The 13704-nt window shown below is 41.9% G+C and overlaps 1 protein-coding gene across 1 annotated transcript in view; it reads left to right on the forward strand.

The window, feature by feature from the left end:
- Nucleotides 1-8374: 8374 nt before the first annotated feature.
- The window catches only part of N4bp2 (NEDD4 binding protein 2), a 48288-nt gene continuing 42958 nt past the window's right edge, over nucleotides 8375-13704 (forward strand). Inside the window, 3 exon segments of the mRNA XM_032915821.1 lie at nucleotides 8375-8721; nucleotides 12165-12989; nucleotides 12992-13325. Of these exon segments, the coding sequence (XP_032771712.1) occupies nucleotides 8493-8721; nucleotides 12165-12989; nucleotides 12992-13325 (1388 nt within the window). The 5' untranslated portion in view covers nucleotides 8375-8492.

A 13704-nucleotide genomic window follows, 5' to 3' on the forward strand; every position in this document is an offset into this window, starting at 1 on the left:
TGGAACTTAACTAAGGTCTATGAAGCTGGCCTCAAACCCTCAAAGATCTTCCTGCTTTTCCCTCCTGAGTACTGGGGTTACAGGCCTGTGCCACCACGCCAGTGACCTTCTGACCCTCCTCCCTCCTTCTCCTGAGTGCTGCGGGATTAAAGGTATGTGCCGCAATGCCTGGGAGTTTCTGGTCCTCCTGCCTCTACCTCCCTAGAACGATGATTACAGGCACGTGTCACCACACCCAGTTTTATATAGTGCTAGCCCAGTATTGTGCATGTTAGGTGATCTGTCAACTGAGCTACATCCGGAATCCCAGTACCTTAGCTCTTTAAAACCATTAAAAAAGGGATGTTTGGGAATATCATATAGGATGATGCAAGTTCAAGTCCAGCTTTGTCTACAAAGCAAGTTTAAAGTTAGCCAAAGTTGATTATTAAGGTAGAAGTTTTGGGGATGTACATATGAAATTTATGTTTATAGTATTATTGTTTATTTGATCCAATCTTTTCACATTTCCTCATAGTATACAAACTGTATCTGTCCTTATTTTCTGTATCTTTTTAGAGTATATTCTCTTATTTAGCATAGGTCTGTATGTGACGAAAGTACAACTTGCTTACAACTCATGGATTTACAAGGTTCTTATTATGGAGAAAGGATGACGCAAGATTAGATGAATTAAATATAAATCACTTTAGTACAAAGACGAGACTGTACATTGGATACATAAAGTAACTGAGATTTTAACTGTGCTTTTATGCATTAGAATTTCCCAACTGTATTAAATATTGTTTGGACACTTCTTACATGATGTCTTTCATGTCACCATATTATCTGGACATAAAGAAGGAAAAGAGAGTTTGTAAGCTGGGAAGGTATAGAAGGAAGTTGAGATTTGCTTTTGTGTGCTGGGTGTGGTGGCATATGCCTTTAATTCCAGCACTAAGGAGGCAGAGGCAGCCAGACCTCTGAGAGTTCAAGGCTAGCTTGGTCTTTTTTCTTTTTTTTTTCTTTTTTTTCGGAGCTGGGGACCAAACCCAGGGCCTTGTGCTTGCTAGGCAAGCGCTCTACCACTGAGCTAAATCCCCAACCCCTTAGCCTGGTCTTCATAGGGAGTCCAGGCCATCAATGTTTGTTACACGAGAAACCCTGTCTAACAAGACAAACAAACAAGAAGGTTTGCTTTTGTATGAGATAATGGTAACTTCCCCCCGGTTCTGAAAACTGCAGTTACTGGAAATATATTTGAAAATATAAAAGTGTCCATAACAAAGTAATATATAAAACATGGTCAATCATTTGCCCCTTATATTCCATTTGAATCTGTGTGGGCGGATCCAAGTAAGTAAAAGAAGCCTGAATGTAGCTCAGTAGCAGAGCACCTGCTTAGCGTGTGCAAGGGGCTGGGCTCAGTTCTGCTCACACTTGCTCTCCCTCTCCTTTCCTCTCTCCCTTCCACCCCTCCCCCTCTCTCCCTCCTCCCCTCCCTCCCTCTCCCTCTCCTCCCCCCCCCCAAGCATTTAAAAAGATTTACTTTAGATGTTTTCTTGCTGTGTTGCTAATGCTGGTCATGAGCTTCTTTCTGTACTTGAGTAGTCTTTGTGCTTTGTGTCCACAGTAACCTGAACTATAGCTACACGCTCACACATTCAGCTCAAAACATAGTTTTAGTGACTGCCTTTCTTAGTCACCTGCCTACTGTGGTGAAGAAACACTGTGGCCAGAACAACTCCTATCAAAGAAACCGTTTAATTGGAGAGCGTGGCAGGTGGCAGGCAGGCTTGGTTATGGAGAAGTAAGTGAGAGTTAAACCCTGATTCATGAACAGAGACTGGGACAGGGACAGAGACAGACTGGGCTGGGGCCACACCTCCTAACCCTCTCACATAGTGCCACTCGGTGGTGACTGAGCATTCAATTACATGAGCCTCCGGGGACCATCTCATTCAGACCACCACACTGCTTAAAGTTCTGTCTTACTGAGTAGAGTGAGTGGCCTCGTTTCTACTTAGCAATAAAAACAAATCAAATTTAAAATGAGTAAGTAATAAAGATAGATATTTATTTCTTCAGAGGAGACACACAAGTGGTAAAGTACATGTGATCTTGGCCACCTTAAACCTCAGGGAAGTGCAAATGTAAACTTACTAGCCAGACTAGATACATTTTAATAAAATCTCCACAATTAAAATGAAGGGCAGTAATAGGTCCTGGAGAGTGCAGTGAATTCGGAGCCCTTGTATGTAGCTAGTGGGATTCACAGTGATGTACCTCCTGAAAAATAGTCTGGTGGTTCCTCCCTCAAAGGGTTAAATGTTATATGACTTAGAGTTCTATCTGAGAAATATGAAAACGTGTGTCTACGTAAAGTTCATTCAGGAGCGTTTAGCGTAGGCCTGGACAGATGGCTCAGAGGTTAAGAGCACTCACTGGCCGCTCTTGCAGAGGCCTCAGGTTCAGTTTCAAACACCCACATGATGGCTCACAACTGTCTAGCTCCAGTTCCAGGGCATCCATGTTCTCTTCTGGCCTTCTTGGGCATTGTGCACATGTGGTCCCCTTACAAATACTTATGCACATAAGATAGAGTAAATATTTAAAAAAGAATGGTTAGAGAAAGATTATAATGAAAGTAAATATTAAAATTTCCATCACTTGGAAAGTTTTTAAATATAATGTATTTGTACCATAGCCTTATGCTCAGTAACAAAGTGAATGAAGTGTTGTCAAAGGCTACATCTTAAACATCTTGAAAATGTTTAGTGAAACAAAGCAAACAGTAGTGATAAAAGCCTTATTGCAAGGTTCCGTTTATACAGTGGCCCTGTATGGGCAGCCTACAGAAACAGAAGGGCTTTGTGGTTGCCAGGGATGAGGAGGCGATGGGGTAAGTACTTATTTTATATAAGAGGATATGTCAGGAACTGGAATTAGATTGTGGTGATAGTTTTTCTACTTTGTGGGTTCTTTTCCCACCATTTATCTCCCTTCCTCCACCCCCATTTCACCAGATAGGAGAGAAAGGATGGGGGGGCGGGGCGGATAGAGAGATCCTTGAATCTAATTTCTTCTTGTTTCTTCTTTGAGCATGACTCTTAACATACTACAACCTACCTCCCTGAACCCACCAACAGTCACCAACCCTGCCTCTCGGGGCCCTAGCATTTATATACCCTCTGAAAATTTCCCAGCATTCCGAACATTACACAGTCACAGAAACTATCTGTACCTGGTAAAACCACACCTCTGCAGAGCTAATCATGATTAACTGCTTTGGACAGTCCGAAGCAGCCCTACATACATACCCATACCTGAGATTAAAACAAAAACACATTCTTATAATATTTGTGTTTTTCTAAGAAAACCAAAATTCCAGAATTGCAATACAGTACAGCTCTGTAAATATACTGAAAAATCCCTGAATTATGTACTTTAAAATGGTGAATTTTGGACTTGGAGAGTGTCACACTTCTTAGCATATATGAGGCCCCAGGTTTAATCCTTTGAAACACAAACACCAAACAAACACCAAGTAAATAAAAAATGGAAAAAGAAAAGGGGCTGTCCTGGAATTCTCTGTGTAAACCGGACTGCCTGTTTCTGCCTCCCAGAGTTCTGGGATTAACGGCATGAGGCATTATGCTCGGCTAACAAATGAATTTTGAATTTAGAACCTACTAAGGTTTTGTAAAGTGCCTCAGAGGTGTAAGGGAAAAGGAGTCAAAAGCTGGTTCTGAGATAGGGCTTCCAGCCCAGCACTGCAGGTGAGGCTAACACCAGTGAAAGCCAGCTTGGCCTGCAAGCGAGACGTTGTCTCAAAACAGTGACAGCAAAATGACTCTTGTGGTTTGGTTTCAACAACTGGAAATTGCCTATGGACAAGATTTTATACAGGCCAGCTTGCATGTTTATTGGCAACAGTGTATCTCTGAATAAGCACTGGAGAAAAAAATTATTTAGCTCCTTGTTTCAGAGGTTTTTGTCTGGGCCCTTTTGCTTCTGGGCACTTCAGTGGTGAGGCAGAACATCTGGTAGGAGCCCTGTAGGTCTCCTTGTTATGCAGGCTGGAAGACTGAATTCAGTCTGGGAAACTCCTGTGAAGGTGGTTGGAGATCAACAGGAGCGCCACAAAGTTGTCTGACCTGCACACAAGTACTGTGGCCCACCCTACCCTACTCCCACCTCTCAGGCACACATGATAGTAGCCACGACAATAAACTTATTCAATACGACGTCACCCTTCCCTTGCTAAGCTACTTGATGATTTCAGTACTCTATAGGTTCTTTTGGATTTTTGTATGCACACAAAATTATGTAAATGGTACTTCTGTATGTGAATTTCTTTCTTTCTTAGACCCCTACCCCCAGCCCCTACAGCTTTTGGAGATATCACCTGGCTGTCTTGGAACTCAAAGAAATCTGTCCTGTTACACCGGACCTTTTCTCTTAGGACTTTTATTTCCTTTTTCAGCCTTATATGCTGCCTGCGACCTCTGGCACAGTGTCGTAGGGGAGTGGTTGGAGCAAAATTCTGCTTCTCTGTTTGTGGAGGGAAAGTTTTCAGCAGCTTACAGCTCAGTGAGGCTTCACTGTGCCTCCATGACCTCCTCTCTGTCTCCAGTTTGGGAGAGTCCCATGAGCACCCGCGGGTGCTCGTCAGCCCTGTGTTCTGTGGACACTGAGTTGATTGTGTCGTTTCTCTCCTTTGTTTTGTAAACACCTGGAATTGTATTGACTTTTCAAATATTAAAAAGACTTCATATTTTTAATAAACTGATGCATTGGATTCTTTTATGGCACTTAAGTGGTTAAAGCTTAGATATGCGGGCTGGAGATGGCTCAGTGGTGAGAGCACTGACTACTCTTCCAGAGGTCAGAAGTTCAATTCCCAGCACCCACATGGTGACTCACAACCATCTGTAGTGGGATTTGATGCCCTCTTCTGGTGTGTCTGAAGACGTGACAATGTATTCACATATATAAATAAATAATTTTTTTTTAAAATAAAAAAAGCTTAGGTATGAAGTGTCCAGAGGGCTCTAGTCTTTAGCTGGTGGATATGGACTTTGAGAGGTGATTGGATCACAGGGCTTTGGTATAATCAATGGATTGATTCATTGATCAGTTCACAATTTAGCATTAATTAAAAGGTTGGAAACCAGGAAGTAGGGCCTGGTTGGATGGAGTAGGCGGGCAGCACTCTTGCCAAGGCATCCCCAGTGCTGCTTTCTCCTCAGCTCCCCTGCCAGGTAGAAGCAGCCTCTTCTGTCACTGTTGCTGCTGTCGGATGTGCCTCATCCTAGGTCCATTGCAATGGGGCCATGTGCCCAAACTAAGACTGGAACCCATGCCAAATGATTACTCTTCTGTAGTTTATTGCAAGGATTTTACCACAGTGATGAACAGTGAAATAGGGGCTGTGGGAGAACATACCTTAAGCTTTAACTGCAGCCCTCGGGAGGCAGAGGCAGGTGGATCTCTTGAGTTAGAGACCAGCCTGGTCTACAGAGGTTTACACAGAGAAACCCTGTCTTTGAAAAACCAGAAAGGAAAAAAAGGAAAAGTATAGCTTATGTTATTGTTTTAATATGCTCTCATTAGTGTCTTTGCAGGTCTTATGGTTGGCTGGCTGGCTGGTGACCCCAGGGTCCTGTCTCTTTCCTTCCCTGCTGTGGGATTTTAGGCAGCTGCACTCTGCCGAGCTCTTTATGGGCTCTCAGGCCCAAAGGCAGGCTGATTTACAGGCTGATCGGTCTCCCCAGCCAAGATTCGCTCTTTCCAACCTAGGGATCCGTCATTGCTCAGGCTCCAAGTGTTGGAGGACTTCCTCTGTCCATCTGTTTCTGGTTTCTGGTTGTCTCTCTCGGGCTGCAGTTCTTTGAAGCTCCGTAAGATTTGGCACGTCATGGGGGTTATGGTTTGTTAATGGCAAACTTCTTTGTGCATTTGAAAGAGTGTTTTCTGCCACTGTGGAGAGGAATGGTCCATAAATATTGACTAGATCCTTAATTGGTGGTGGTGTTAATTAGTTCTGTATTCTTGGGATTTTGTATACTTGTTCTACAAGTTGCTGATAGTATAGTCTTGAGATTTTGACAAAAGTAGAATTTGTTTACTTTTTCTTTTAGTTTTGCTTTTTTTCTGTTTGTACTTATGGTTTTTTTTTTTTTTTTTTTTTTGGTTCTTTTTTTTTTTCGGAGCTGGGACTGAACCCAGGGCCTTGCACTTGCTAGGCAAGCGCTCTACCACTGAGCTAAATCCTCAACCCCTGTACTTATGTTTTTAATGCATAGACATTTAGTATTGTTATTTTTTTTCTGGTGGATTGGTCCTTATTATGAACCCCCTTCACCCTCCATAATCTTTGTTCTAAATTCTACTTATATATGATATAATATATAAAAATATTTTTTTTAATTTTAATTAATTTAAATTTAGGCACATATGGCTGGTGGATGTCATTACTGGAAGGTGGAGGGAGCTATGACACAAATTTAATTAAAAGGTAAACTTTATAGTATGTTAAGAGATGTTAAGGACAATCCGTGATTAGCCTAGAAGCAGAGATTGGGCAGAGGGAGTGGGGTATTTGACTTTGAATTGGGTCGTTGGGGAAGCAATTCTTGAAAAGAGAACAAAATCTTAGAGTAAGAATTATCCGTGCTATTATCTTGTGGAAAGAATCCATCAGGGCTGGCGGAGGGCCAGCTAGTGTGTGGGCTTTAGCGTTTACTCCAATGACCTGCAAAACTGCTTGAAAGGGTAGAGCAGGCCCTGGTCCAGTAAGACTTGGTCTGTTGAAAATAGACTATAGGGGCTCTGGTGCAGTGGAAATGAGTTAGGGGTAGGAATATAGGAGCATGACTCACAGTTATCACGTCAAGTAGTAAAGGTAGATTAGGGGGGAATATAAAGATGTTTTCAGAGATTTTTAAGAAATTGTTAATTTTAGATCCAAATAGAGAAAGCAAGCAGACTGTGATCTTCTCCAGATCCATGAGCCTGCCCTTGTGGAGTTTACATCCTATTGCATATGGGTCGTAGACACTTAGCTAAACAAACGCAGTGAGTGAGTAACATGCTAGAAGGTAGCACTCACGAGAAAATCCAGGCAGGACCTGAGGTTGGTTGTGAGGAGCATGAGGATCCAGCTCAGTAGAGCGCTTGCCTAACATACATGAAGCCTGGCTTTGATCCCAGCACCATGTAAAGCTGGAGGTGGAAGCAGGAGGGTCAGAAGTTCAAAGTCATTCTTGGATACCTAGGGAGTTCAAGGTCAATTGGGCAACATGAGACCCTGTCTAAGGAAAAAAAGAAAGGTTCGGTTGTGCTGGATTAACAGTGTGGTCATATTTGAGTAATAGAGATGGTGAGAAAATCAATCTCATAGATTCCAGCTAGAGAAGTAGATAGAGGGACCAAAGCGTAAAGGGCCCCTGGTGGGGGCATGGCTGACACATTGAGGAGGAGCACATTGAGGAGGAGCAGAAGAGCCAAGAGGCTAAGTGTGCTTCAGGTGGCAAGAGCAAGGGAGTGATTAGGAGAAGACAGTGCCAAGATGGCAGTGGTTTGGGTGACAGGCTATTTTTTTTTGTTTGTTTGTTTTTGTTTTGTTTTTTTTCCGAGCTGGGGACCGAACCCAGGGCCTTGCGCTTCTGAGGCAAGCGCTCTACCACTGAGCTAAATCCCCAACCCTGGTAACAGGCCATTTTAAAGCTCACTTTATCCTGAGTGAGAAGGGAAGGGAGGTATCATCCGACCTGTGGATTTGCTCTCACTGCCCGTTTGCCTAAGTAAGTACATTGCAGGAGCAAGAGTGGAATTCTGCAGGTGATTGGTTGGTTAGTGCAAAGGCTGTGATAATTAAGTCTGGGGTGATGGCCATGCGGGGATGCAGAGCGTTCTGGGTCTGTCTGTATTTTAGGAATTGCATCCCCAAACTGTCTTACTACTCAGACTAGAGGAGGCCAGGGTTATTATATTAGTTGAGGTAGAAATACCCAGGAGAGCAGGTTTGAAGGGAGTGGCTAGGAACTCAGTCTTGGACATGTTAAGTTTATGATGCCTATTAGATATCTGGATATAGGTGTTCAATAGGCATTCTGATAATGTTTATGGGTCCTTTTATATTAAAACATGAGTAGTGGTATTAAAACAGTATATTTACTATTTTGAAATGTGTTGTTTTATCCTAATTTTTAACATGTTCAATCCTGACAAAACTGGACTGTATTGGATATAAATTGACTGATTTGTTTTGGCCTTGCTGCTCAAGTTGATGGCACGCTTAGAGTTACACAGACATGTCATTCCACTGTAGAAGTGTAAATGTAATTATGTAGTCTGAGTTTTTTTTTTACTTGCTTTCTATTTTAGGTTCTATTACTACTGGATTTTCAAGAATTTTTAATATAATTTTTCCTTTGAATTATGATTTAAATATCAAAAATCTTTAAATTTTTTTAAAAAAGGGAAATATTTTAGTTTTGGAAGTCAGAATGCCAAGGAAAAGGAAAAATGTTGGGGGAAATCCTTTGCGGAAGACTGCAAACTCTAAGAAAAGTGTCGTGTCCCGTGTTGCTAGTCGTGAGGAGCCAACCACTACTCTTCCTTCCGTGTGTGAGACAAAAATTGATCAGGAAGAACTCTTCACCAGTATCTCAGAGATGTTTTCTGCTCTGGATCCTGATGTAGTTTATTTGATGCTTTCTGAATGTGATTTTAAAGGTGAGAAAAGTTTAGTTTGACTCTTTGCATCTTGTAAGAAGACCTCATATTCTGTGCCACAGTGAAATGTAGGAAAATGATACTCTTATTATTATTTTGTTTATCACGTTAAGTATCTCCTAGGGACAAAGGTGCTGTTTGTATCACTAGGGCTATGAAAGATAAAGATGGTTTCTACTGTAAAGAAACGTGCACTTGTAGGTGCATGTAGATACAGGACACATTTTATCCTCTCAGCTCCTCTAAGACAGGTTGGGCTGTTGACATCTTTCAGTCGTTAACTTGTTAATGAAAAATAATAGTAGGTATCTTACAGGGTAGGACTTTTTGGGGGAGGATTGTTGTTTTGTGGTTTGATTTTGGTAAAGACTTCAGTGTAGTATGCTATAAATAACCTGTAATAAATTGTTTAGAACTATGTTTACAGGCAAAAAGAACTCTTAAGGTACCTGGGTGGATTATCACCTGGTTAGTGTAGCTTTTGGCCATGGTTATTATAAGATAAAGTCATTCTAGATTTGAATGTCTTCTTTTTTTTTTTTTTTCGGAGCTGGGGACCGAACCCAGGGCCTTGCGCTTGCTAGGCAAGTGCTCTACCATTGAGCTAAATCCCCAACCCCTTGAATGTCTTCTTAACGCCGGATACGCTTATGCTCTCGGTCATTGTATGAGCTGTGATGTGAGCATTTCCATCCTGTCCTGATATATACCCAGGCTTCAGTGCTGTATTTGGTGCTCAGAAACGATAGTGATTTGTTGAACATGTGTATAAAGCAGTGTGGGAGCTAGAACCATATCATCTTGTGTCCTAACAGACTTATTTCTGTTTTTCAGGATCTTCTGTACAGCTTCTTTGTAAATATTGATGTAATGAACAGTTTGAATAGTAGCATTGACGGCACTGAAGCATGTACTCTGCCGTTTAACTTAACCCAGTGAAGCAGCTGCCAGTGCTCTTAAACACTTCTCTTTATAACGAGCTGCCTCTCTCTTTGGGTGCTTCCCTAGTGTTCCAGTGAGTTGTAGTCTAATGTATTTATTTCTGTCTAAGTCTCTCACGAGTACAGAGAGAGAACATTTCAGTGAAAGTTGCCATTTCTGGCTTTCTTCTTAGTCCCAAAGTTTTACTCTGTGCAGCTAGCTCAGGTTAAGGATGGTTTTCTCGCCTTGAAAATAAACTGCAACACCCACCAAGGAGGTGTGCAACACCCACCAAGGAGGTGTGCAACACCCACCAAGGAGGTGTGCAACACCCACCAAGGAGGTGTGCCAGTTTGTGATACCCACAGCCTCTCAGCATTGTTCTAAGATTGTAATAGGAATAAATTGTGCCTTTTCTTTTTAAAATAGAGAATAATGTTGAACATGTTTATATTTGAGTTTTTCTTATATTTTATAAAATAATCATTTGGTTTTTAAGGTCGGTTTTAGGTCATAGTTTTAATTTTTTCCCACACTCTGTTTAAGACTTCCTTTGAGTGACACTTACCTTTGTATTTTGGCTTTTTACTTAGACTGCTTTTCATTATAAATATGCTAGTTCTTTAGTTGAGCACTTCTGGTTTTTCTGCTTCGTAGGTTTTTCCCCCTTCTGTTTGCATTTTTCCCTTTACCTTGTTTCAGTGTTCAGGGCTTCCTGCCTCTGCCGTTCTGCTCTGCTTTCCTGACTGACCTCTGCCAGGCTTGCCTCTCCAACCCCTCTTTATTTTTCTCTTAAGGGAACGTTAACTGGGTCTTACTAGGTGCCAGTCCTTGTGCACGGCACTTTCATGGATTATCTCATTTACCCCACAACAACCTCTGAGGTAGGTACGTTTAGTGTCCCCATATTTTGAACAAGAAGATCTGCTTAAGGGAAGTTAGCACACTTGTTTGAATCAGATCAGGCAGGTAGATACTGAGATGGTGTTTTGACTCCAGAACAGAGCTATGTCCTACAGTTCTGTGCTTTTTCCATGTTTATCTTCCTTAAGATAAAAACAGAAACAAAACAAAGAAAGGCGTCAAAGTTTCAAATGTTTAAAAATCACTTCCTTTTCTTGTGGGGCCCTGAGCAGGCTGGCCCAGGAACCATGCCACCGAGTAGCATGGAAGACCGGAAGACCTGATGGCTCTGTTTGTGTTACAGCCAGAGTGCAGCACTGGAGTCAGACACACCGGCCCTGTTACTGTGTGACTTGGGTCCAGTTCCTATACTTTTTTGAGCTTCATTTTCTTTTATGTTTTCTAGGATGATCGATCTCATGGTATTACTTGAGGATCAGTGAGGTTGTCTGTGTAGTGCTCCAGGCCCAACTGCTGTGTCTGGCAGTCTTCCCTCACCCTTCTTTAGAAAGCCAGTGTGACATATTGGACCCTCTGGGTTTCACCCAGTCTCCTCTAGTGGTTTCTTCCTATTCATCACGCAGAACCCTATGAGCTGACTCTCCAACCAACTTCTCTGAATACTTTTTAAAAAAAAAAGATTTATTTATTATATATAAGTACACTGTAGCTGTCTTAGACACACCAGAAGAGGGCATTAGATCTCATTACAGATGGTTGTGAGACACCATGTGGTTGCTGGGATTTGAACTCAGGACCTCTGGAAGAGCAGTCAGTGCTCTTAACCACTGAGCCATCTCTCCAGCCCCCTTCTCTGAATACTTTAAACAGGTTTCACATTTCCCTTTCCCTTTCCCTTTTTTCTTTTCAGAGAGGGTCTCACTGTGTAGCTCTGGCTGTCCTGGATTTCACTGTGTAGACCAGGCTGGCTTTGAACTCACTGAGATTCACCTGCTTCTGTCTCCCATGTGCTGGAATTAAAGGCAGTTTTGTATTTTCAAGCTTGGCTTTATCTTTTGTCCTGTTTGGCAACTTGATTTTTAATCTTTTAAGTGCCAGATCATATGTTGCTTTATGTGGAGTCTTTTCTTATTCTCCTTCCCATCACTGCAGCATTCACACATTATTAAAAAGTATACACTGTTTAGTTTATATCATGATGGAATTATATTTTAATGTACATGCCTTTATATTTGATTTAAACTTTACAAAATCCTATAAAGTATTTCTGATGCATATATTTTTCATACTGTGAAATACGTGGTGTGAACTGTGTAAATGAACATGTTTACTACAAGAATACCTACTTAAAATACTTAATCCTTAAAAGGACATCCAATAGATAAATAATTGTGGAATGTATCAACTGACTTTAGGCTCTTTATACATGGCCCTACCATCATTCAGTCTATGTGCATATTCGTTAAGCTGTTAAATCTGTTCTTGACAGTAGTTTGGTACAATTTAAAAGAACACAATTCCATGGCTCTATCATTAATACTTCTCTAATGTAGAATTTGATGTATTAGAGTAGTGTTAATTTTTAAACGATGACTTGGATGCTGATACATTTCCATTGTATATATTTTGTTGTTGTTACTGTTATTGTTCTCGTGCAGTTGAAAGTGCCATGGATTGTCTGTTAGAATTATCTGCCACCAATGCCAAGATGGAAGCATCGTCTTCACAAACTTCTGTTGCTCGTGAGAGTAAGCTAGGTGCATCGGGAAGCACAGCAATGGAGACGTGCCGTCCCGAAGACGAGAGTGAGGATTCAAAACTGGATTCATTTTTGGATATGCAGCTAACTGAAGACTTGGATTCCTTAATACAGAATGCTTTTGAGAAATTGAACTCTCCTCCTGATGACCAAGTATACCCATTCTCCCCTCTGCAAGATGCTAATAGTTTTAATGACCCTTCCACCTTTATGAATTCAGATTCAAGTGGTGTGACTTCTCTTCCTTCTGTACAAAACACGGGCTCCAACAGTGAAATTGTCAGGAGTCCTGCTGCTTTACTAGGCTCAAACCCACTGACTTCACACGCAGTTTTGAATGAGCCTGAAAGTTGTGCACAGAGTAGTACGTTGGCATTGGAAGAGGGCTACCTAGAAGACTCTCCTCTCGGTAGCTCTTCAAATCCAGCAAATGACTCTGTTATGGGTTGTGGCAATTTTAGCCAAAGACAGAAAGATCGTTTAGAATCTGAGTGTCCTAGTGTGCAGCATTCTCAAGCCCCTGTAAATGTGGGCAACAGTGAACCTCAGGTTCCTTCAAATCGCTCTCTGCACAATTCAGGGTCTGATTTACCAAGTACAGATGGGGATCAGAAGTCTACTTCTGTGCCAGATGTTTTTGTGCCCTCTGAAGGGTTCAGTTTCAAGCCGCACAAGCATCCTGAACTGCCACCAAAGGGGAAGGATATGAATTACTGCCCGGTGCTCACCCCCTCCCGTTACTCCTTCCGCCCCCACCCCCCCCCCCACTCCGTGACCCGATGATCCCTGCTTTTGATCTCTTTCAAGGAAACCATGGCTTTGTAGCCCCTGTTGTGACCACTGCAGCACATTGGAGACCTGTCAACTACACGTTCCCACCCCCCATCATCTCCCACACCTCCCCAACCAAAGTGTGGCGAGGCAGTGAGGGAGCAAGTGCTTACCAGGTGCAGGAGGCCCCAGTGTCACAGCCTGCGAGGAAGAAGACCACGTCCTATGTAGGCTTAGTTCTCGTCCTTCTCAGAGGGCTGCCGGGCTCAGGGAAATCCTTTCTGGCAAGGTAGGATGTTTTATTGACATTTGTTAGGAAGAATAGTGCATGGATTTGTACAGCTAATGTGAGTATGCAGAACACACAGTTAATAACTGCTTAACACACGGTTAATAACTCAGATATTTTTTGCAATCTTTTAAAAGATATATTGAATTCTTTTTTTCTCATACAGTTTTGACTGACAGAAGTTAAAAAAAAATTAGAGATAGTTTCAAGATATCTGAGACTGTGAAATACTTCTGTGGACGAGAGCTAATTTGATTAGGAGAAAGATGAGGTTAACTTTATTTATGGAGTGTAAAAACCAGACTTGAAAATAAGAAAAATCAGAACATAAGATCCACAGTTGATTTTGAATTCAGGAAAAGAAAATGGTGAATACATG

Source organism: Rattus rattus, chromosome 11, assembly GCF_011064425.1.
Source record: "Rattus rattus isolate New Zealand chromosome 11, Rrattus_CSIRO_v1, whole genome shotgun sequence".
Taxonomy (NCBI): domain Eukaryota; kingdom Metazoa; phylum Chordata; class Mammalia; order Rodentia; family Muridae; genus Rattus; species Rattus rattus.